The sequence below is a fragment of the Pristiophorus japonicus genome, chromosome 6 (genome assembly GCF_044704955.1).
Source record: "Pristiophorus japonicus isolate sPriJap1 chromosome 6, sPriJap1.hap1, whole genome shotgun sequence".
In the NCBI taxonomy this organism is placed as follows: Eukaryota; Metazoa; Chordata; class Chondrichthyes; family Pristiophoridae; genus Pristiophorus; species Pristiophorus japonicus.
The window spans coordinates 251,206,560-251,231,620 of record NC_091982.1 but is presented as its reverse complement, the minus strand read 5'-3'; the positions used below and the strand labels follow the sequence as shown (position 1 = coordinate 251,231,620).

The 25,061-nt window shown below is 51.0% G+C and overlaps 1 protein-coding gene across 2 annotated transcripts in view; it reads left to right on the top strand.

Annotated features, from left to right (window-relative positions):
- The window catches only part of tp63 (tumor protein p63), a 384,611-nt gene that overhangs the window by 192,954 nt on the left and 166,596 nt on the right, over positions 1 to 25,061 (top strand). For both annotated transcript variants that reach the window (XM_070883827.1, XM_070883826.1), the window contains exon 3: positions 23,719 to 23,844. In XM_070883827.1, the coding sequence (XP_070739928.1) occupies positions 23,719 to 23,844 (126 nt within the window). The remainder of the gene's footprint in view (positions 1 to 23,718; positions 23,845 to 25,061) is intronic.

Genomic DNA, 25,061 nt, shown 5'->3' with positions numbered 1-25,061 from the left:
CTCCCCCCTCCCGTCCCCTCCCCATCATCTCCCTTCCCCTCCTTCCCCCCTTCCCCCCCCTCCCTCCCCTCTCTCTCTCTCTCTCTCTCTCTCTCTCTCCCCCCCCCTTCGCTCCTATCTCTCTCCCCCTCCCCCCCCTCCTCTGCCTCCTCCCTCCCTCTCATTCCCTCCCCCTCAAGCCCTGCTCCGCCCCCTCCCTCCCTCTTGTTCCCTCCCCCTCAAGCCCCGCTCCTCCCCCTCCCTCCCTCCCTCCCCTCTCCATTGCCCTTCATCCTTCCCCTTCCTCCTCCCTCTCCCTCCCCCCTCCCTCTCGTCCCCTCCCTCTCGCCCTCTCGTCCCCTCCCTCTCGCCCCCCCCCGTCTGTCTCCTCCCCCTCCCGCTCCGAAGATTTGGCCTGCCACCTTGAGCAGCTTGTCTGTGCAGCTTGCCATGTGGACATTGAGCAGGCCCGAATCATGGAGCAGCTTTTCCTGTCTTGTTTCTCATTGATTGGCCTGTGTGATATATTCACAGAGCACAGCACACACAGCTTCCTAACATGGCAGGCAGCTCTCTCGGAAATCTCCGGAATTGCCTGGTTCTGTTTAATGATTAACTCTGCACTTGCAGTACACAATACGTCCACATCCACAGTGTGGAGCTACAAACATTACAAGCTTACAGACATTACACTTCTCCCTCCTTAATGAAGAAGCCATCATACATAACTTTCATGTTTATACATAACACAGGATATAGACTTATTTTTTTCCATATTTACAAATTTAACTTTACCACTTGTTTTCTGTTTCGAAGTGGATACCTTCGCTCTCGAACAGAACCTCCCAAACCTGGTGTCGATTTCACACTCATTTGAAGCTCATCCTGAGGAACATTTTCCTCCGCTGAATTTCCTTAATTTTCATTTGAACTCACTCTAACTTCAGGCTCTTTGTTTTCCTGACTCGGACTCAGACTTTCATTCTGATTCTCTCCTGGATTTGTTTCCAGTACATTGGATTTAGGATTTGCTACTGGTATATTAAAACTATCTGATGAGTCAGAAATAATTGAATCATTCCCACCTTCAACTCCTTCAATGTCTGTAGGTAAAATATGAACAAACCTAACGTGTCCATTATCAAACATCTTTACCAAATATGTGCGAGGACTACATATCTTCACCACTCTTCCTGGTAACCACTTTAACCATTTATGGTGATGGTTCTTCACTCTCTCTCCTTCTGGTTTAATTTCACACTTCTCTCTTTTACTCTACCTCTATCATGATTCTCTTTGTCTTAATTGTGTCTCTTCTACGGACGGTGCCAAATTTGGCTTTCACAACGAGAATCTGGTTCATGGCTATCATCTGCTGGTGTTCTACCAGTAATTGTATGAGGAGTATTTTGATATGTAATCAAAAAATTAGCCAATTTGTGATCCAATGACAACTGTCATTTCCTTGTATTTGGATCTAACATTTGTTTTATGAGGGCATGTTTTACAATTTGTACAGTGCGCTCTGCTGCAGCATTCGAAGCAGGATGGTATGTTGGAACCTTGGTGTGTTTCACACCATTTTGGCTTGTGAATTGTGCAAATTCTTCTGAACGAAATTGTGGTCCATTATCCGAAACAATCTCTTCAGAGAGGCCAAATGAAGAAAATAATTTTTGCAAAATGTCCAATGTTTTACTTGTTATTTTCCACATTGGAAACACCCACTTTGAATGGCTATCAATCACAATGAACAATTGTTGTCCTTCTAACTCAGCAAAATCAATATGTAGCCTTTGCCACACCCTGGGAGGCCATTTCCATGGCTGTAATGGTACTGGTGGTGGTTGCTTGCTTACCGACTGACATGTCGTACACTGACTTACGATGTACTCTATATCTTTATCAAGACCTGGCCACCATAAATAACTGCGTGCAAAACTCTTGGTCAAGCACATTCCCAGGTGCTGGTCATGAAGGTCTCTTAATAATTTACACCTGAATTTTATTTGGTATAACCACTCTTGCACCCCACATGATACAATCTTTATCGACTGATAATTCATTCCTACGAATGAAGAATGGATGTGTATCTTTGTCTGTTACCTGGTTTGGCCATCCATTTGCAATATACTCATACACCTTTGACATCACTGGGTCACGTTTGGTTGCTCTACCAATCTCTTCAGCTGTGACTGGCAGTTCATCAATGTATGAAAAATAAAACACTTCTTCCCTATCGGGTGTAACTTGTGATGGGGAAGGCAATCTAGATATTGCATCAGCATTACTGTGATCAGCTGATCGTCTGTATTCAATATCATATGTATATGCTGACAAAATCAAAGCCCATCTCTGCATTCGGGCTGCAGCTAATGTTGGAACTGGGGACTTTGGATGGAGGATTGCTGTTAGGGGCTTATGGTCCGTAACGATGGTAAACTTATGACCATACAAGTATTTGTGAAACTTCTTGACCCCAAAAATTAATGCCAAAGCTTCCCTTTCAATTTGCGCATAATTACTCTCACTGGCACTGAGAGTGCATGAAGCAAAAGCAATTGGTCTCTCCTCCCCACTACTTAATACATGAGAGATTACTGCCCCAACTCCATACGGAGAGGCATCACATGCTAGCTTAATTTCCTTAGATATGTCATAGTGAACTAACGTGCTCTCTACCAATATGCTTTTACAGTCCTTGAATGCTGTTTTGCATTCTTTTGACCACTTCCAATGGACCTGTTTTTTCAAAAGTTCATTCAGTGGATGTAATACTGTAGCCAAATTTGGTAGGAACTTCCCATAATAGTTCAAAAGACCCAAGAATGAACGAAGTTCAGTGACATTCCTGGGAGTGGGTGCATTTCTAATTGCATCCAATTTTTCCATGGTTGGATGTAAATCATCTTTGTCTACTCTGTACCCTAAGTACTCCACTGAGTTTTTAAATAACTCACACTTACGAGCAGACACTCGTACTCTGTGCTTCTCTAGCCGTTTGAGGACTTCATTCAATATGTTATTATGAATTTGCCTATTTGGTGCTGAAATTAGTATGTCATCCAAATAACATACTACCTCTTCAATACCTTGCAAAATCTGGTTCATCACCTCTTGGAATATGGCAGGGGTGGAAGACACTCCAAACGGTAGCCTATTAAATTGATATAGGCCTAGATGAGTATTTATAGTCAAACATGACTTGGACTCCTCATCTCGTTCAAGCTGTAAGTAGGCATTCGCAAGATCCAGTTTTGAGAAGATCTGACCACCTGTCAGTGTTGTGAATAAATCTATATTCAGCAATGTATTTGGGACATTAACCTCTAGAACCTGGTTTACTGTTACTTTATAATCACCATACAATCTTACCTCACCATCAGACTTAGGTACAACAACAATGGGTGTAGCCCAATTACATCGATCTATCTTACAAATAATGTTCTCAGTCTCTAGTCTTTTGAGTTCTTGCTCAACTATCTCCTTGAGTGCATATGGTACGGAACGTGGCTTGTAGTAAACCGATCTAGCGTCCTTCTGTACCCTGACGCTCACCTTGAAGCCTTGGATCGGACTGCCCGTTTCACAGAACACCTTCAGATACTTCTTGATTACCTCATCCGTTGATGAAAATCTCGCTTCCACACAGAAAATCTTACTCCAATCCAGCTTCAGTGAACTCAACCAATTTCTTCCTAATAAGGCAGACTTGTCCCCTTTCACTACTATTAGAGGCAAGTTCTGAAATTGATCTTTATATTTCACCGGTACGGTGATACAGCCTACTACAGGAATTTTCTCTCCCGAGTAGCCTTGCAGCTCTATCTTAGATTTCTCCAGTTGAAAATCACGCAATTTGTCGAGGTACAGTGACTCCGGTACTACACTCACGGATGCACCCGTGTCAATTTCCATTGGTATCTTGAATCCCGCAACATCTATGTGGATTTTGATGCTTTCCAAATCGCTGTCCGTTAACCTCGTGCTCCAGATGACGCGTAACTCTAACATCTCCTCGTCCTGTTGTTGTTCTTCCATGCTATGTAGTCTCTTTGGATTTCTACTCATAGCTTTGAACGCTGGACTCATAGCTTTGAAAACTGGTTTACCCTTCAGTCGGCATGCCTTCGCAAGATGCCCAGTCTTTCTGCAGAAGAAACACTCTGCCTTCACGTATGGACAACTTTGAGCAATGTGTTGTCCCAGGCACCTATAGCACGACTTCGACGCTCTGTTAGAATTTCCAGTTTCTGAGACTTTCAGCCATGCCCGTCTTTTACTTTGAACCTCGGTTGACTGACGACCGTAATCATTATTTAATTCTCGGGAATATTGTTCGGCCATGCCCATCGACCTCGCTGTCTGACAAGCAATCTCAAAAGTTAAGTCATCCGTCGTCAATAACTTCCTTCTGATCGCATCATTTTTCACCCCACAAACAAAACGATCCCGTAATGCTTGGTTTTGAAAGTTTCCAAAATTACAGTGCATCAATAGCTTTTTTAATGCTACGATGTAATCAGATACTTCCATCAGCCTTTTGATTCCGAATCCAGAAACGATAGCTTTCAGCAATTTCTAATGGTTTGTGGTTATAGTGCTGCTCCAGCTTCGTTAAAATCTCTTTCAGCGCTGTGTCCTTTGGCTTGTCAGGCATAAGCAAATTTACAAGGGTTTGTATTAATGTTGGACCTGCCTCCGATAAGATCGCTTTCTTACATTTCAACAGAGCACGGTTCTGGACTGCATTGCCTGGAACTTCGATTATGTTATTTGCAATGAAATACATTTCTAGCCAATCCACATACGCTTTAAAACGTTCCTGGTCGTGTCTATATTCACCCAAATATCCCAATATACCAGCCATTTTAATCTCTAGCTGTTCACACCATGTGCTGTATTTTACCTCGGATTTTTGTAGCTTTTTTCAAAGATAGAAACTTCCAAAGTCTCTCTGTCGGTTGGCTGAATCCTTCAACAAAAATTAAGCTTTAAATCATCCGAAAAATCCCATCTCAGTCGCCAAATGTGATATCTTCACAGAGCACAGCACACACAGCTTCCTAACATGGCAGGCAGCTCTCTCGGAAGTCTCGGAATTGCTTGGTTCTGTTAATGATTAACTCTGCAATTGCACTACACAATACGTCCACATCCACAGTGTGGAGCTACAAGCATTTCAAGCTTACAGACATTACAGCCTGAAAACCTGATGAGAATCGAAATCGATGAAATTATTCCAAAAGACAGCCCGGCGGAAGCAGAGATTTTCGCTGCCTCGCTTCCTCACTGAGCGGGCACTGGGCAAACAGCGTGTCTGTAACATGAGTCACCCAGGGAGAAATAATAGACCCGGGCTGTGGCAGCTTGCTAATAATAGTTACCAGTCTTGAAGCATTGACCCAGGAAATCGTGGGACTGAGTCGTGTTAGGAAATTAGTCACAATCTGTACAACTCGATAAATGGTGCAAATGATAACCCATTGAAGGACTCTTGGGTCATTCTGTGCCTTCACATTTGTGCTTTAAATGACTGAGAGCTGACTAGCACGTGACACTGGTAGCAATCCTGAGATTACTACCTTTGAGGTCCTACTTTTTAATTTAACTCCTAGCTCCCTAAATTCAGCTTGTAGGACCTCATCCCATTTTTTACCTGTAACGTTGGTACCTATAATGCACCACGACAACTGGCTGTTCACCCTCCCCCTCCAAAAGGTCCTGTAGTCGCTCCGAGACATCATTGACCCTTGCACCAGGGAGGCAACATACCATCCTTGGGGAAGAGTGACCATAATATGGCAGAATTCTTTATTAAGATGGAGAGTGACCCAGTTAATTCAGAGACTAGGATCCTGAACTTAAGGAAAGGTAACTTCGATGGTATGAAATGTGAATTGGCTAGAATAGACTGGCAAATGGTACTTAAAGGGTTGACGGTGGATAGGCAATGACAAACATTTAAAGATCGCATGGATGAACTTCAACAATTGTACATCTCTGTCTGGAGTAAAAATAAAACAGGGAGGTGGCTCAACCGTGGCTAACAAGGGAAATTAAGGATGAGGCATATAAATTGGCCAGAAAAAGCAGCAAACCTAAGGACTGGGAGAAATTTAGAATTCAGCGAAGGAAGACAAAGGATTTGATTAGGAGGGGGGAAAAGAGTATGAGAGGAGGGGGAAAATAGAGTACGAGAGGAAGCTTGCTGGGAACATAAAAACTGACTGCAAAAGCTTCGATAGATATGTGAAGAGAAAAAGATTAGTGAAGACACACATAGGTCCCTTGCATTCAGAATCAGATGAATTTATAATGGGGACCAAAGAAATGGCAGACCAATTGAACAAATACTTTTGGTTCTGTCTTCACTAAGGAAGATACAAATAACCTTCCAGAAATACTAGGGGACCAAGGGTCTAGCGAGAAGGAGGAACTAAAGGAAATCCTTATTAATCAGGAAATTGTGTTAGGGAAATTGATGGAATTGAAGGCCAATAAATCCCCAGGGCCTGATATTCTGCATCCCAGAGTACTTAAGGAAGTGGCCCTAGAAATAGTGGATGCATTGGTTATCATTTTCCAACAGTCTATCGACTCTGGATCAGTTCCTTTTGGACTGGAGGGTAGCTAATGTTGCACTACTTTTTAAGAAAGGAGGGAGAGAGAAACGGGGAATTATAGACCGGTTAGCCTGACATCTGGTGGGGAAAATGTTGGAATCAATTATTAAAAATGAAATAGCAGCGCATTGGGAAAGCAGTGACAGGATCGGTCCAAGTCAGCATGGATTTATGAAAGGGAAATCATGCTTGACAAATGTTATGGAATTTTTTTGAGAATGTAACTAGTAGAGTGGACAAGGGAGAACCAATGGATGTGGTGTATTTGGACTTTCAAAAGGCTTTTGACAAGAGATTGATGTGCAAAATTAAAGCACATGGTATTGGGGGTAATGTATTGACGTGGATAGAGAACTGGTTGGCAGACAGGAAGCAGAGAGTCGGGATAAACGGGTCCTTTTCAGAATGGCAGGCAGTGGCTAGTGGGGTGCCGCAGGGCTCAGTGCTGGGACCCCAGCTATTTACAATATACATTAATGATTTAGATGAAGGAATTGAGTGTAATATCTCCAAGTTTGCAGATGACACTAAGCTGGGTGGCGGTGTGAGCTGTGAGGAGGATGCTAAGAGACTGCAGGGTGACTTGGACAGGTTAGGTGAATGGGCAAATGCATGGCAGATGCAGTATAATGTGGCTAAATGTGAGGTTATCCACTTTGGGGGCAAAAACACAAAGGCAGAATATTATCTGAATGGTGACAGATTAGGAAAAGGGGAGATGCAACGAGACCTGGGTGTCATGTTACATCAGTCATTGAAAGTTGGCATGCAGGTACAGCAGGTGGTGAAGAAGGCAAATGGCTTGTTGGCCTTCATAGCTAGGGGATTTGAGTATAGGAGCAGGGAGGTCTTACTGCAGTTGCACAGGGCCTTGGTGAAGCCTCATCTGGAATATCGTGTTCAGTTTTGGTCTCCTAATCTGAGGAAGGACGTTCTTGCTATTGAGGGAGTGCAGCGAAGGTTCACCATACTGATTCCCGGGATGGCAGGACTGACATATGAGGAGAGACTGTATCGGCTGGGCCTGTATTCACTGGAGTTTAGAAGAATGAGAGGGGACCTCATAGAAACATATAACATTCTGACGGGACTGGACAGGTTAGATGCAGGAAGAATGTTCCTGATGTTGGGGAAGTCCAGAACCAGGGGACACTGTCTAAGGATAAGGGACAAGCCATTTAGCACCGAGATGAGGAGAAATTTCTTCACTCAGAGTTGTTAACCTGTAGAATTCTCTACTGCAGAGAGTTGTTGATGCCAGTTCGTTGGATATATTCAAGAGGGAATTAGATATAGCCCTTACGGCCAAAGGGATCAAGGGGTATGGAGAGGAAAGGGGTACTGAGGGAATGATCAGCCATGATCTTATTGAATAGTGATGCAGTCTCGAAAGGCTGAATGGCCTACTCCTGCACCTATTTTCTATGTTTCTATGTTAAGGTGATGTATCGCAGTTGTTGTTGATGGAGACAGAATGAAGCACTCATACCAACTGACCCCGCCCCCCCTCCCCCGGGGTCAAACTATCTACAGAAGGTGAATCTTGCCCCCTCTCTCTCCTGCAATCTAGTTCTTCATTCTGTTTTTCTTGACTTCAATCCTGGCTCTGGGGCCACCACGCCCCAACCTCTGCACTTGCAGCAATGGCTGAGTTTGGGTGCTCAGTGTTTTGGGCAATGCCACAATGTTCATTTTAGTTTGCGGCCTTGCACTTTCCCCACACGCTCTCTTACTGTCCCTCAGCGTGGGTTCTGCAGACTGGCTACCAACCAGAGTAGAGGGGATTTTGAAATGGGAAAGGGTCATTTGTTCTGACCAGCCTTCCCCTTTATGGCTGCTCTTAATCTCACCTATCCCTCTGTCCTTTCTGTTTGCACCATCGCCTCGGAGTCAGGAGGTCATGGGTTCAAGTCCCACTCTGGAGATTGAGCACATAACTCTAGGCTGACACTCCCAGTGCAGTGCTGAGAAAGAGTGTGCTGCACTGTCGGAGATGAGACATTAAACTGAGGCCCCATTTGCTCTCAGGTGGACGTAAAAGATCCCATGGCACTATTTTGAAGAAGAGCAGGGGAGTTATACCTGGTGTCCTGACCAATATTTATCCCTCAATCAACATAACAAAAAACCGTAGATTATTTGGTCATTATCACTTTGCTGTTTGTGGGAGCTTGCTGTGTGCAAATTGGCTGCCGCGTTTCCTACATTGCAACAGTGACTAACTCCAAATGTACTTCATTGGCTGCAAAGCGCTTTGGGACATCCAGTAGCCGTGATGACTGAGGGAGCTCTGCACTGCACTGTCGGAGGGGCAATACTGAGGGAGTGCTGCACTGTCGGAGGGGCAGTACTGAGGGAATGCTGCACTGTCGGAGGAGCAGTAGTGAGGGAGTGCTGCACTGTCGGAGGGGCAGTACTGAGGGAATGCTGCACTGTCGGAGGGGCAGTAGTGAGGGAGTGCTGCACTGTCGGAGGTGTCACCTCTTGGATGAGTTGTTAAACCGAGGCCCCTTCTGCCTGTTCAGGTGCATACATTGAGTGCCTTGTTTGCTTACAAAACAGTGACTGCACTTCAAAAGTAATTCATTGCCCGTGAAGTGCTTTGTGACTGAGGACTTGCAAGGTGCTATATAACGTCAAGTTTGTTTATTCAATTACCTCCATAAAGTGGGCTTATTCCTTGTGTAAGCAGCTCTCTGGAGGGATTCGCACACTTCCTTCAGTCCCCGTGGCGAGGGTTGAATAGAAGAATGAGAAGAGTGGTCCAAAACCATTCTCTGAATTTATTGTTGGGATATGTGATGAGAAACTTTTTCATACTATGACCACAAGTTGGTAATTTTAGGAAATCGGCTCGTTTGTTTTGAGCGATTATTTCCCTGACTAATGCGTTAGTTGTGGCTGTTTGCTGCTGTGTGAAGTGCAGCATCTGAGCCGAGCTGGGTGTGCATTGTCTGTGGGTAGTCTCCCAGTGGCTGGCATCTGCAACCAGCTCCAATCAGCTGCAGCAGCAGGAAATAAAGCCGCTTAAAGTTGCACAGCTGCAGTCCGAAGTTTGAGAGGCTGCAGCCGGCGGTGACTGAGAGCACTCAGAGACACTATGTACCAGCTTGGCAACACATCTTCAAACACCGTCACAAGGTAGAGTACGCTGAGCGAGATCGGCGGACGGGGCGAGCACAGGTTCTGGCCAGATGTGAGCAAGAGAGACGTTTTGTCTTCTCTTTGCGCAGTTATTTTACAACCAATCGGTAATCTGTGCACAGGTGGATACAGCAACTGTGTGTTCACACTGAGCGTTATTTGAGAATCCTTGAGCTTTTATGAATGGGAATTAATATGCAAATCGCTGCGTTGACCATACTAGTGTAGGATAGGAGTATATTTATAAATTGCTACACACAACTTGCTGAACAAATGCTGAAAGCCAGTGCGTTGTGTAAGTGCAATCACAGGGATGTCGTTACCCGGACCACATGGATTGGTGTTCCATCCCATGGGGATTGTGGGAGGGGACCTTCACTTGATATTTTAATATGCCAATTTGAAGGTTTATGTGGATTTTTTTTCTAGTGTGACATGGGTCTGGCACGGGCATGGGGAGAGGGTGTGGAGGGGGAGGGGGAGGTGGGATGTGTGGGTGGGAGGGGGGGGGGAAGAGATACGTGGGGTGTGTGGGTGGGGGGGGGGGAGAGAGACGTGTGGGTGAGGGGGGGGGGGGGGAGAAAGAGAGCCGTGGGGTGTGTGGGTGAGGGGGGGGGGAAGAGAGACGTGGGGTGTGTGGGTGAGGGGGGGGGGAAAGAGAGACGTGGGGTGTGTGGGTGAGGGGGGAGGAGAGAGACGTGTGGGTGGGGGGGGAGAGAGACGTGTGGGTGGGGGGGGAGAGAGACGTGTGGGTGGGGGGGGAGAGAGACGTGGGGTGCGTGGGTGGGGGGGGGAGGGATAGACATGGGTTGTGTGGGTGGGGGGGGGAGAGAGACGTGGGGTGTGTGGGTGGGGGGGGGGGGAGAGAGACGTGGGGTGTGTGAGTGGGGGGGGAGAGAGACGTGGGGTGTGTGTGTGGGTGGGGGAGGGGGAGAGAGATGTGTGGGTGGGGGGGGGAGAGAGACGTGTGGGTGGGGGGGGGAAGAGAGACGTGGGGTGTGTGGGGGAGAGAGACGTGTGGGTGGGGGGGGGAAGAGAGACGTGGGGTGTGTGGGGGAGAGAGACGTGGGGTGTGTGGGTGGGGGAGAGACGTGGGGTGTGTGGGGGAGAGAGACGTGGGGTGTGTGGGGGAGAGAGACGTGGGGTGTGTGGGGGAGAGAGACGTGGGGTGTGTGGGTGGGGGAGAGACGTGGGGTGTGTGGGTAGGGGGGGAGAGAGACGTGGGGTGTGTGGGTGGGGGGGGAGAGAGACGTGGGGTGTGTGGGTGGGGGGGGGGAGAGAGACGTGTGGGGGGGGGAGAGACGTGTGGGGGGGGGAGAGACGTGTGGGGGGGGAGAGTGGGGTGGGGGGGGAGAGACGTGTGGGGGGGGAGAGACGTGGGGTGGGGGGGGAGAGACGTGGGGTGTATGGGTGGGGGGGGGAGAGAGACGTGTGGGGGGGGGAGAGACGTGGGGTGTGTGGGTGGGGGGGGGGAGAGACGTGGGATGTGGGGGGGGGGAGAGACGTGGGGTGTGGGTGGGGGGGGGAGAGAGACGTGGGTGAGGGGGGGGGAGAGAGACGGGTGTGTGGGTGAGGGGGGGAGACGTGGGGTGTGTGGGTGAGGGGGGGAGACGTGGGGTGTGTGGGTGAGGGGGGGAGACGTGGGGTGTGTGGGTGAGGGGGGGAGACGTGGGGTGTGTGGGTGAGGGGGGGAGACGTGGGGTGTGTGGGTGAGGGGGGGAGACGTGGGGTGTGTGGGTGAGGGGGGGAGACGTGGGGTGTGTGGGTGAGGGGGGGAGACGTGGGGTGTGTGGGTGAGGGGGGGAGACGTGGGGTGTGTGGGTGAGGGGGGGGACGTGGGGTGTGTGGGTGAGGGGGGGGGACGTGGGGTGTGTGGGTGTGGGGGGGGGGGAGACGTGGGGTGTGTGGGTGAGGGGGGGGAGACGTGGGGTGTGTGGGTGAGGGGGGGGGGAAGACGTGGGGTGTGAGGGTGGGGGGAGACGTGGGGTGTGTGGGTGAGGGTGGGGGGAGACGTGGGTGAGGGTGGGGGGAGACGTGGGGTGTGTGGGTGAGGGTGGGGGGAGACGTGGGGTGTGTGGGTGAGGGTGGGGGGAGACGTGGGGTGTGTGGGTGAGGATGGGGGGAGACGAGGGAGACGTGGGGTGTGTGGGTGAGAGACGGGTGTGAGGGGGGGAGAGACGTGGGGTGTGTGGGTGAGGGGGGGAGAGACGTGGGGTGTGTGGGTGAGGGGGGGGGAGAGAGAGACGTGGAGTGTGTGGGTGAGGGGGTGGGGGGAGAGACGTGGGGTGTGTGGGTGGGTAGGGGGGAGAGAGACGTGGGGTGTGTGGGTGAGTGGTAGGTGGGGTGTATGGGGGGTGGGAAGACCTGGGGTGAGGATGCTGAACAAAAGCTCTCTGCTGAGTAAATTGAGCAGTTTGATGGTGTAACTTTAAATTTCTGTGAGCATGGCAGAGATGCTCTGGTTTAACGCAGAGAGCAAGGCTATGTAAATATAGAATTTTGCGTATAAATAGATGCTGTGAAAGAAGTGAAGTGAAGATGCTGGTTGTCAGTATAATATACGGTTGCTTTTACTGGTATGTTGAGTGGACGAGGTCCCCAGAGTCTGCGCCAGACAGAATTTTATTGCACTGCACACTTTATCCTGAATATATATTGATCTGCCCTCCTGACTGGGCCTGGATTGAACAATCTGCGTGAATCGCGGAGCGGGTGTCGTTTCTGACAGTTCCAGCAGGAGCAAAGTGTCAGGTTGGCCCCGGGAACCTCACCTGTTCCCAACAGATGAAACATTGGGTTTCTCGGAGAGATTGGGGAAGTGTTTGAATGTTTTCCAGATTTTCTCCTTCCTTCAGCGTGATTAAATCTGCCCTGTGAGCCCTGAGCTCGAGGGGCGGAGCGCTCTGAAGTGTTCCGACTATTTCCAGTGGGACTTGCTCCATTCCAGCTCGAAACCTGTCTGAGAATGAAGGGCTCTGCTGCCAATCAGATGGGCAGTCGTGCTAACGAATATTGTGATCAGTTTGCGAATCGGTACCCATTAGCTTGCAATTGATCACTGATCTCTTTTGCAGTTCAGGTTTTAAAGGAATAATTTTGGGAGTGCAGCAACTGATGGCTGCGATGCGACGGGTCGGGTGTGCTTGTGTCCTTTGGCAGGGGTGAGGGGCAGAAAAACAGGACTCAGTGAATGTTCGATTTTGCACATCTGTTGGTATGCAGCACAGGGTTAGGTTACATGAAAGGGAAGATGAGGGTCGGACTGTGGAGGATAAGGGAAATTCCAGAGGACAGTGGAGGGGCACATTCCTTTCAGAACACTGCCAGCTCCGAGACTGACAGATGTAGTGAGCGCTCCGGCAGGGCACTGACTCACATCACAATCAGCTGTGGCTCCTTGTAGCACACGGGGATTCCCACAGCACACTCTGTCACGCGCTGTACCATGACAGTGATTATTGCGAAAAAACTTCTATTTAGTTAATTTTTTATTTTCTCCCATGAAAGCAGCAACTCCCAGCTGGGGTACAGTTCCGTGGGATAATATCCCTGGGGTACAATTCCCTGGGGTAACCCTGGGGTACGATTCTCTGGGATCACTCTGTACTGCAGTTCCCTGAGGTACGGTTCCTTAGGGTCACCCTGGGATACGGTTCCTTGGGATCACCCTGGGTTACGGTTCCCTGGGATCACCCTGGGGTACGGTTACCTGGGATCACCCTGGGGTACAATTCCCTGGGGTACGGTTCCCTGGGATCACCCTAGGGTACAATTCCCTGGGGTACGGTTTCATTGGGTACAGTTCCCTGGGATCACCCTGGAGTACAGTTCCCTGGGGTACGGTTCCCTGGGGTCACGCTGGGGTACAGTTCCCTTGGGACACGCTGGGGTACAGTTCCCTGAGGTACGGTTCGCTGGGTACAATTCCCTGGGGTACGTTACCCTGGGGTACAGTTCCCTGGGATTTGATGCTTTCAGTAAAGGACACGACATTCCCCAAGTGGCCGTTAATCATTCTGTGAACCGAGACAGCGGCTGTTGAGTATTTACCTGGGCGCAGCATAGCGCCATCCCATCATTCTCCATCCACACATGCATTATCTAGCAAGGATCTTTGAATCGCGATCAGCAGCATGAACATTGATGACTTTCCTCATAACTATGCAGGGACGCCAAGGCAAATTGTAGCAAACCGGCCCTCGCTGCTTCACTCCGGCCCTCGCCCAGGAGCCTCCAAGGCCCCCCACTCCAGCATTTGCCCCCCCCCCCACTCCAGCGCTCACCCCCCTCTCCACCTCCCTCCAGCCCTCGCCCCCCCCTCCCCTCACTCCAGCCCTCGACCCCCCTCCCCCTCACTCCAGCCATCGCCCCCCCTCCCCCTCACTCCAGCCATCGCCCCCCCTCCCCCTCACTCCAGCCATCGCCCCCCCCTCCAGCCCACACCCCCCTCCCTCCAGCCCTCGCCCCCCCACCCCCCTCCCTCGTCCCCCCTCCCCCTCACTCCAGCCCTCACCCCCTCTCCACCTAACTCCAGCCCTCGACCCTCCCTCACTCCAGCCCACACGCCCCCTCGGCCCCTCACTCCAGCCCTCTCCCCCTCACTCCAGTCCTCGCCCCCATCCCCATCCCCATCCCCCCTCCCCCTCACTCCAGTCCTCGCCCCCCCCTCCCCCTCACTCCAGCGCTCGCCCCTCACTCCAACGCTCGTCCCCTCTCCCCCTCACTCCAGCCCTCGCCCCCCTCTCCCCCTCACTCCAGCCCTCGACCCCCCTCCCCCTCACTCCAGCCCTCGCCCCCCCCTCACTCCAGCCCACGCCCCCCTCCCTCCAGCCCTCGACCCTCCTCCTCCCTCCCCCCTCCCCCCTCCCCCTCACTCCCCCTCCCCCTCACTCCAGCCCTCACTCCCCCTCCACCTAACTCCAGCCCTCGACCCCCCCTCACTCCAGCCCACGCGCCCCTCGGCCCCTCACTCCAGCCCTCTCCCCCTCACTCCAGTCCTCGCCCCCATCCCCCTCCCCCTCACTCCAGTCCTCGCCCCCCTCCCCCTCACTCCAGTCCTCGCCCCCCCTCCCCCTCACTCCAGTCCTCGCCCCCCCTCCCCCTCACTCCAGCGCTCGCCCCTCACTCCAGCGCTCGCCCCCCCTCCCCCTCACTCCAGTCCTCGCCCCCCCTCCCCTTCACTCCAGCCTCGCCCCCCTCCCCCTCACTCCAGTCCTCGCCCCCCTCCCCCACACTCCAGCCCACGCCCCCCTCGCCCCCTCACACCAGCCCCCTCCACCTCCCTCCAGCCCTCGCCCCCCCTCCCCCCCTCCCCTCACTCCAGCCCTCGCCCCCCCTCCCCCTCACTCCAGCCCTCGCCCCCCCTCCCCCCCTCCCCTCACTCCAGCCCTCGCCCCCCCTCCCCCTCACTCCAGCCCTCGACCCCCCTCACTCCAGCCCTCGCCCTCCTCCCCCTCACTCCAGCCCACGCGCCCCCTCGCCCCCCCTCCCCCTCACTCCAGTCCTCGCCTCCCTCTCCCCCTCTCCCCCTCACTCCAGCGCTCGCCCCCCTCTCCCCCTCACTCCAGTCCTCGCCCTCCTCCCCCCTCCCCCTCACTCCAGTCCTCGCCCCCCCTCCCCCTCACTCCAGCGCTCGCCCCTCCAGCCCTCGCCCCCCTTCCCCTCACTCCAGCCCTCGCCCCCCTTCCCCTCACTCCAGCCCTCGCCCCCCTTCCCCTCACTCCAGCCCTCGCCCCCCTTCCCCTCACTCCAGCCCTCGCCCCCCCTCCACCTCACTCCAGCCCTCGCCCCCCCCTCACTCCAGCCCACGCACCCCCTCGCCCCCTCACTCCAGTCCTCGCCCCATCCCCCTCCCCCCTCCCCCCCATCCCCCTCATTCCAGTCCTCGCCCCCTCTCCCCCTCACTCCAGCGTTCGCCCCCCTCCCCCTCACTCCAGTCCTCGCCCCCCTCCCCCTCACTCCAGTCCTCGTCCCTCACTCCAGTCCTTGCCCCCCCTCCCCCTCACTCCAGCGCTCGCCCCTCACTCCAGCGCTCGCCCCCTCTCCCTCTCACTCCAGTCCTCGCCCCGCCCTCCCCCTCACTCCAGCCCTCGCCCCCTCACTCCAGCCCCCTCCCCCTCACTCCAGCCCTCGCCCCCCCTCACTCCATTCCTCGCCCCACACTCCAGCCCACGCCCCCCTCACCCCCTCACTCCAGCCCTCGCCCCTCCTCCCCCTCACTCCAGCCAACGCCCCCACTCTCCCCCTCACTCCAGTCCTTGCGCCACCTCCCCCTCACTCCAGCCCTCGCCCCCTCACACCAGCCCCCTCCACCTCACTCCAGCCGTCCCCTCGCGACCCCTCCCCTCGCGACCCCTCCCCTCGCGACCCCTCCCCTCGCGACCCCTCCCCTCGCGACCCCTCCCGACACCCTCGCTCCCTCTTCGCCCCCGGCCCCCCCTCGCTCTCTCTTTCCCCCCCCCCCCCCCGACACCCTCGCTCCCTCTTCGCCCCCGACCCCCCTCGCTCCCTCTTCGCCCCCGGCCCCCCTCGCTCCCTCTTCGCCCCCGACCCCCCTCGCTCCCTCTTCGCCCCCGACCCCCCCTCGCTCCCTCTTCGCCCCCGACCCCCCCTCGCTCCCTCTTCGCCCCCGACCCCCCCTCGCTCCCTCTTCGCCCCCGGCCCCCCTCGCTCCCTCTTCGCCCCCGACCCCCCTCGCTCCCTCTTCGCCCCCGACCCCCCCTCGCTCCCTCTTCGCCCCCGACCCCCCCTCGCTCTCTCTTCTCCCCCCCCCCGACACCCTCGCTCCCTCTCTTCGCCCCCGACCCCCCTTCGCTCCCTCTCGTCCCCGACCCTCCTCGCTCCCCTCGCAGCCCCCGACCCCCCTCGCTCCAGACCTCGTAGCCTCACCCCGAATCCCCTCGCTCCAGCCCCCTAACTCCAGCCTGAGACCCTCTGAGCCAATCTCACGCACAGACAGAGGATGGCACCTGGGCCGGGTCTCTCACTCACTCAGAGTTACTGCAGACCACTTACAATAGCAGAAATCCCCCAGAACATTTCCGCTTTCGTGCTGTTTCTGATTTGGCCTCGTACTTTCTGATGGTTGATGTTGAAAGGGAGGTAAATCAATGATGATATAAGCCACAGAAAGACATTTCCTTACTGCACCCACTGTGAAGGTTGACAGATCAGTCGCTGCCTGTGGGACCATCCGTGTAAAGATTCCCTTCTTTAATAAAGTACTTTATATCCCCTCCCTTAAGGATGGAATGCACTGCGTTCTCTCGCACATTTTATCCAGTGATGTATTTGTACATTTCAAGTGTTGTTCTTATCCCGAATGTGTTGATTAATATCAATTAATTGCAATATTTGTTCCATTTTTACTTTTTAATTTTTTTCTACAGTTAATAAACATCGCAATCGTCAGACTGTCAGCACTGAGAGATGTCACTGGGCCCAGTGTACTGGTGTTACCGGGGCTCCCTACTCCCATCCCATTTCCCAGCTCCTCCCTTCCCTACATTTACATTGTTACTTTATAAATACTAATTTCATCCAGTTCCAATTCAAATGATGTCACAGTCTGTGTAAAGCATGTTCTGATAATCTCCAGTGTGAATGATTACCTCGAGCGATGGCCCTGATTCTATGCCCTGTGTTAGGAAAAGCAAAATTCAGTCAGGCAGAGTCAGCATGGATTTATGAAGGGGAAGTCATGTTTGACAAATTTGATGGAGTTCTTCGAGGATGTAACGAACAGGCTGGATAAAGGGGAACCAGTGGATGTGGTGTATTTGGATTTCCAGAAGGCATTTGACAAGGTGCCACATAAAAGGTTACTGCACAAGATAAAAGTTCACGGGGTTAGTGTAATATATTAGCATGGATAGAGGATTGGCTAACTAACAGAAAACAGAGAGTCGGGATAAATAGTTCATTCTCTGGTTGGCAACCAGTAATTAGTGGGGTGCCGCAGGGATCAGTGCTGGGACCCCAACTATTTACAATCTATATTGACGACGTGGAAGAAGGGACTGAGTGTAACGTAGCCAAGTTTGCTGACGATACAAAGATGGGAAGAAAAGCAATGTGTGAGGAGGACACAAAAATATCTGCAAAGGGACATAGACAAGCTAAGTGAGTGGGCAAAAATTTGTCACATGGAGTATAATGTTGGAAAGTGTGAGATCATGCACTTTGGCAGAAAAAAATCAAAGAGCAAGTTATTATTTAAATGGAGAAAGATTGCAAAGTGCTGCAGTACAGTGGGATCTGGGGGTACTTGTGCATGAAACGCAAAAGGATAGTATGCAGGTACAGCAAGTGATCAGGAAGGCCAATGGTATCTTGGCCTTTATTGCAAAGGGGATGGAGTATAAAAGCAGGGAAGTCTTGCTACAGCTATATAAGGTATTGGTGAGGCCACACCTGGAATACTGCGTGCAGTTTTGGTTTCCATATTTACGAAAGGATATACTTGCTTTGGAGGCAGTTCAGAGAAGGTTCACAAGGTTGATTCCGGGGATGAGGGGGTTGAATAATGAGGAAAGATTGAGTAGGTTGGGCCTCTACTCATTGGAATTCAGAAGAATGAGAGGTGATCTTATCGAAACGTATAAGATTATGAGGGGGCTTGACAAGATGGATGCAGAGAGGATGTTTCCACTGATGGGGGAGACTCGAACTAGAGGACATGATCTTAGAATAAGGGGTCACCCATTTAAAACAGAGATGAGGAGAAATTTCTCTCTGAAGGTTGTAAATCTGTGGAATTTGCTGCCTCAGAGAGCTATGGAAGCTGGGACATTGAATAAATTTGAGACAGAAATAGACAGTTTCTTAAACGATAACGGGTTATGGGGACCGGGCGGGGAAGTGGAGCTGAGTCCATGATCAGCTCAGCCATGATATTGAATGGAGGAGTAGGCTCGAGGGGCTGTATGGCCTACTCCTGTTCCTATTTCTTATGTTCTTATGTTACCATGCCGCGAGCGATGGTCCTGATTCTGTGCCCCCCGTTACCATACGTCAAGCGATGGTCCTGATTCTATGCCCCCTGTTACCATACCTCGAGCGATGGTCCTGATTCTATGCCCCCTGTTACCATACCTCGAGCGATGGTCCTGATTCTATGCCCCCTGTTACCATACCTCGAGCGATGGTCCTGATTCTATGCCCCCTGTTACCATACCTCGAGCGATGGTCCTGATTCTATGCCCCCTGTTACCATACCTCGAGCGATGGTCCTGATTCTATGCCCCCTGTTACCATACCTCGAGTGATGGTCCTGATTCTATGCCCCCTGTTACCATACCTCGAGCGATGGTCCTGATTCTATGCCCCCTGTTACCATACCTCGAGCGATGGTCCTGATTCTATGCCCCCTGTTACCATGCCTCGAGCGATGGTCCTGATTCTATGCCCCCTGTTACCATACCTTGAGTGATGGTCCTGATTCTATGCCCCCCGTTACCATACCTCGAGTGATGGTCCTGATTCTGTGCCCCCTGTTACCATACCTCGAGCGATGGTCCTGATTCTATGCCCCCTGTTACCATACCTCGAGCGATGGTCCTGATTCTGTGCCCCCTGTTACCATACGTCAAGCGATGGCCCTGATTCTTTGCCCCCCGTTACCATACCTCGAGTGATGGTCCTGATTCTATGCCCCCCGTTACCATACCTCGAGTGATGGTCCTGATTCTTTGCCCCCCCTGTTACCATACGTCAAGCGATGGCCCTGATTCTGTGCCCCCTGTTACCATACCTCGAGTGATGGTCCTGATTCTGTGCCCCCTGTTACCATACATCAAGCGATGACCCTGATTCTGTGCCCCCTGTTACCATACCTCGAGTGATGGTCCTGATTCTGTGCCCCCTGTTACCATACGTCAAGCGATGGCCCTGATTCTGTGCCCCCTGTTACCATACCTCGAGTGATGGTCCTGATTCTTTGCCCCCCTGTTACCAATTTGCAGCCCACTGTCTCTCACTATTTACTTTCTCAAAACTTTAATCATTTTGAAAATCTCTCTTCAATCGCCTCTTAACCTTCTGTTCTCTCTCGCCCCTCGTGAAGTAGTGTAAACTGTTAGTTGGCACAGAGGGCAGCTGTTCAAGCTTGATCCAGCCTAGGAATCGGAGGAGGCCATTCAGCCCCTTGAACCTGTTCCCCCATTCAATGAGAACACGGCTGATCTGTATCTTAACTCCATCTAATCGCAGTGGCTCCGTATCCCTTTATGCCCTTGCCCAAAAAAATCTAGCGATCCCAGTCTTGAAGGTCCAATTGACCTGCAGGCTCAACAACTGTTTGGGGGAAGAGAGTTCTAGATTCCACTCCCTTCTGTGTGAAGAAGTGTTTCCTGACATCACCCCAGAATGGCCTGGCTCTAATTTTAACGTTATGTCCCCACTCGAGGAAATAGTTTCTCTGTATCTATCCTATCAGCCATGACTCAGTGGGCAGCACCCTCGCCGCTGAGTCAGAAGGTTGTGGGTTCAAGTCCCCACCACAGGAACTTGAGCACGTAAACCCAGGCTGACACTCCAGTGCAGTGCTGAGGAGGTGCTGTACTGTCGGAGGTGCCTGACTTTCAGATGAGACGTTAAACCGAGGTCTCATCTGCCCTCTTGGGTGTTCGTAAAAGATCCCATGGCACTATTTTGAAGAAGAGCAGGGGAGTTATTCTCGATATCCTGGGGCCAATATTTATCCCTCAATCAACATTTTAAAAAAACACATGATCTGGTCATTATCACATTGCTGTTTGTGGGAGCTTGCTGTGCGCAAATCGGTTGCCATGTTTCCCACATTACAACAGTGACCACACTCCGAAAGTACTTCATTGGCTGTAAAGCGCTTTGAGATGTCTGGTGGCTGTGAAAGGCGATTATATAAATGCAAGTCTTTCTTTTCTGTCGAATCCTTTTTAACATTTTAACCTGAGGGAATACAAGCCAAGGTTATGCAACCAGGAAGAATATTGGCGACCTGTGGGGAGAGCCTACGCCTAGCGCTTGATACACCAACATGCTGCCCGGCCCCAAACACCACCCACCCTCAAACTACATCCCTTTGCGATAAACTTTCACCATGTTCACAAAGTGTCAGATTTGTGCGAAATCTCATTGATCACCAGCTCTGTTTATTGGTTTCTATCTCTCCTCAGCCAGCTGTATCAGTACGGGTGCTGCTGCCTGCCTGGCTGTGCAAGAAGTTAGCAGCTCGTAAATTAGCCAGTGCTAAACGAACATTTAGGCACTCACTGACAGCATTTAGAACCAGAGGCGTGAATGTGTTTGCCGTCAGCCTCACGGCAGCTAGTTCCTGTCGGGCATTAACTCCCCCACGGCCGGGCAGTAGGGGGCAGCCAGGGTGCGGTTAGAGGCAGCAGCGTCAGGACTAGGGAAAATCTATTTCAGACTGTTTGAGGTCAGCAAACCAGAGTCTCAAAGCCAGTCTTGGCTTCCTGCTGAAATTCTGTGCTGAATTGCTCCCAATCTCCAATAATGAACAGCAGAAAGTGATGGAGAGCTGCAACCCAAGCAAGGAGTTCGAGTTCTAGCCACGAACTGTCAACATTGTTTCAAACCTGAGTTGGTTTTATAACCTTCACCCATAGAATCATAGAAATTTACAGCCCATTGTGTCCGTGCCGGCCGACAATGAACTACCCAGCCTAATCCCACTTTCCAGCTCTTGGTCCATAGCCCTGTAGGTTACGGCACTTCAAGTGCACATCCAAGTATCTTTTAAATGTGATGAGGGTTTCTTCCTCTACCACCCTTTCACACACAGAGTTCCAGATCCCCACCACCCTCTGGGTGAAAACATTTCTCCTTAACTCCTCTCTCATCCTTCTACCAATTACTTTAAATCTATGCCCCCCGGTTATTGACCCCCTCTGCTAAGGGAAATAGGTCCTTCCTATCCACTCTATCTAGCTAGGCCCCTCATAATTTATACACCTCAATAAGGTCCTCCCCTCAGCCCCCTCTGTTTAAAAGAAAACAAACCCAGCCTATCCAATCTTTCCTCATAGCTAAAATTCTCCAGTCCTGGCAACATCCTTGTAAATCTCATCTGCACCCGCTCCAGTCCTTCCTGTAATGTGGTGACCAGAATTATATGCAGTACTCTAACTGTGGCCTAACTAGTGTTTTATACAGTTCAAGCATAGCCTCCCTGCTCTTGTTTTTCATGCCTCGGCTAATAAAGGCAAGTATCCTGAATGCCTTCTGAACCACCTTATCCATCTGGCCTGCTACCTTCAGGGATCTGTGGACCTGCACTCCAAGGTCCCTTTGTTCCTCTACGCTTTTCAGTGTTGTACCATTTAATGTGTATTCCCTCTCCTTGTTAGACCTCCCCAAATGCATTACCTCACACTTCTCCGGATTGAATTCCATTTGCCCCTGTTCTGCCCACCTGACCAGTTCATTGATATCTTCCTGCTGTCTGCAGCTTTCTTCTTCATTATCAATCACACGGCTAACTTTTGTATCATCTGCAAACTTGAAGTTGGGGCGTCTATTTGTTTTAGGGAACTTGACTCTGAGCTGTAATCTTTTTATCTCCAGTTCTTTTGCCAGCAATGTTTTGGGGATCGAAAAGAACCATGACTCCTGCCCACCTTCAGAAACCTCTAGCCGAGTTTCCAGTCACTCCCAACTCTCCCACCATGGTCCAGTGTCCCATTTCTTTCCCCCCCCATTAAGTGACTTGGACTGTTTTCTATAACAATGCTGTGTAAATGCCAGTGGTCGTTTATCTGTTTGCGAGTTAATTGTCGCAACTTTCAAATCTGCTTGTCTGATGCCTGACGAGGGCAAAATAAGAGAGAAATTAAAACGTTCGAGAAAAAGATCGGGAAATCGAAGGTGCAAATAAGGCACAGTGCACTCCCCGAGAAATCTGGCCGTGTGAGGGGGCAGTGATCAATGTTATCAACAATCATGGAAGGGCAGTGAGAAGTGTCCTTGCCTTCAGAGTTAGATTGTGGGGCTCAGCATAGGTCAGAGGCTCTTTACAAGGCCAATTAGTTGCACGAAAACAGGAATATTGAAGAGTATGGGGAGCAAGCTGGAGAGGGGGAATAGAGTAGGTGACCAGTGTAGATTTAATGGGCTGAGTCGTCTGTTTTTGTGCTGGAACATTTTTTGATTGTAAATCTAGAGGCCAGCATCAACAACATTTCCAAAATCTGCAAACACTTTCAATCTGACCTCTTGGATAGATTCTTGGATGTGAGACAGACCGATATCAGTGTCAGTCTGTCTGGAATGTAACCCAGATTACTGTCTGGATTCATCACTGGAACAAGCTGGTCTGGGTCAATGGCCTCAACGTGTTCCTGGGCCTGCCGAAGGTGGTTGCGTGACTTTCTGGGGTGGGGCGGAGATGCAAGTTCTGCTTGTTACTAAATGTGTTATTAATGAGGTCTTCGGTTAGCGGGCAGCAACTGCAAATGTAACGATGACAATAACTTCAGGTTTTTCTGCCTCCTACAATGTGGATGATTCCCCCCCCGCACCCCCTGTTATAGGAGATCTGCTGGGCCGGAACCACGGCATCCATGGTTAGCCTGAGCACGGTGCAGCCCTTATAAAAGCCCATTACTGTGTTTAATTCTGCAAACGATGATTGTGAGTTTTGTAAAGTATGTACCTGTGAGTATGCTCACAGGTTTGTAGAGCTGTTGAGTTGGGAGTGGCTTAGCCAGTCACGTGATGTTCACAAGACTCAATACAACCCCAGCCAGTTGGGTTCGGGGGATCCACGATGTGGTATGCAGGTTGTGAGCCTGGTGGATGAACTGGTAATGTGTAGTGTGATTGTTAAACCTTTGTTAATAAACCAGCTAGTTCTTAATAGCAATGTGTTGCTATGGATTCTTAAGCAAAGGACCCATGAAGTAAATACATTACAAAAGTAGATCCTAACGTGTTTGCTTTTCTTCCTCTGTTTTTCTTCCCCCTGTAGATTGGTCGATCCAGCAGCTCATTTCTCGTGGCTGGAGCGGTGTTGCCATTCCAGCATGTCCCAGAGCGCTCAGTCCAGTGACCTGCTGAACCAGGACTGGTTCAAGCAACTCTTCGAATTGGCACAGTGAGTGATTATACTGGGGATTTTGAGGAAGGGATGTTGTTGTGTTCCCACCAAACCCATTGTACCGGACCTTGCTGGAGCGGGGAATCTCCCAGCGTACGCCCATAGTTCGACCTTTTCCTTCAGTTCGAGATGTTTTATTGTGGCATACCTTGCTGGCATGCGAGCTGATCCCGGCAACGGGGCTCTCGGGGAGCGATGGGACCAGCAGTCTACTGAACCAATGAGATTTACCAGCTGGGAAAGAAACATTAATGACTGACAAGGGGGTGAATTGCAATCAAATCAGCTACAGACACAGGAATAATGATTGGGCAATAACAGCATGAATACAAAATTGGCTAAGGGATCGAGAACAGGCTTTGTGGTGAATGGCCGTTTTACGGACTGGAGGGAGGTGTACAGTGGAGGTTCCCAAGGTTCAGTCCTTGGATTACTGCTGTTTTTGATATACATTAAGGACTTGGATGTGGGAGTACAGGGCACAATTTCAAAATTTGCAGATGACCCAAAACTTGGAAGTGTAGCAAATAATGAGGAGGATAGTGATAGACTTCAGGAAGACATAGACAGGCTGGTGGAATGGACGGACATGTGGCAGATGAAATTCCACACTGAAAAGTACGAGGTGGCGCATTTTTGTAGGAAGAACGAGGAGAGACCATACACACTAAATGGTACACTATTTTTAAAGAAAAGAAAGACTTGCATTTCTATAGCGCCTTTCATGACCACCGGACGTCTCAAAGTGCTTTACAGCCAATGAAGTACTTTTGAAGTGTAGTCACTGCTGTAATGTCAGAAACACGGCAGCCAGTTTGCGCACAGCAAGCTCCCACACACAGCAATGTGATAATGACCAGATAATCTGTTTTTTATGTTGATTGAGGGATAAATATTGGCCAGGACACCCGGGATAACTCCTGCTCTTCTTCAAAATAGTGCCATGGGATCTTTAATGTCCACCTGAGAGAGCAGACGGGACCTTACATTAACTTCTCATCCGAAAGACGGCACCTCTGACAGTGTGGCACTCCCTCAGTACTGCCCCTCCGACAGAGCGGCGCTCCCTCAGTACTGCACTGGAGTGTCAGTCTAGATTTATGTGTTCAAGTCCGTGGAGTGGAACTTGAACCCACCACCTTCAGACTCGGAGGCAAGGGTGCTGCCCACTGAGCCACAGCTGACAAAGGGGTTACAAGAAGGGTTTAGATAGA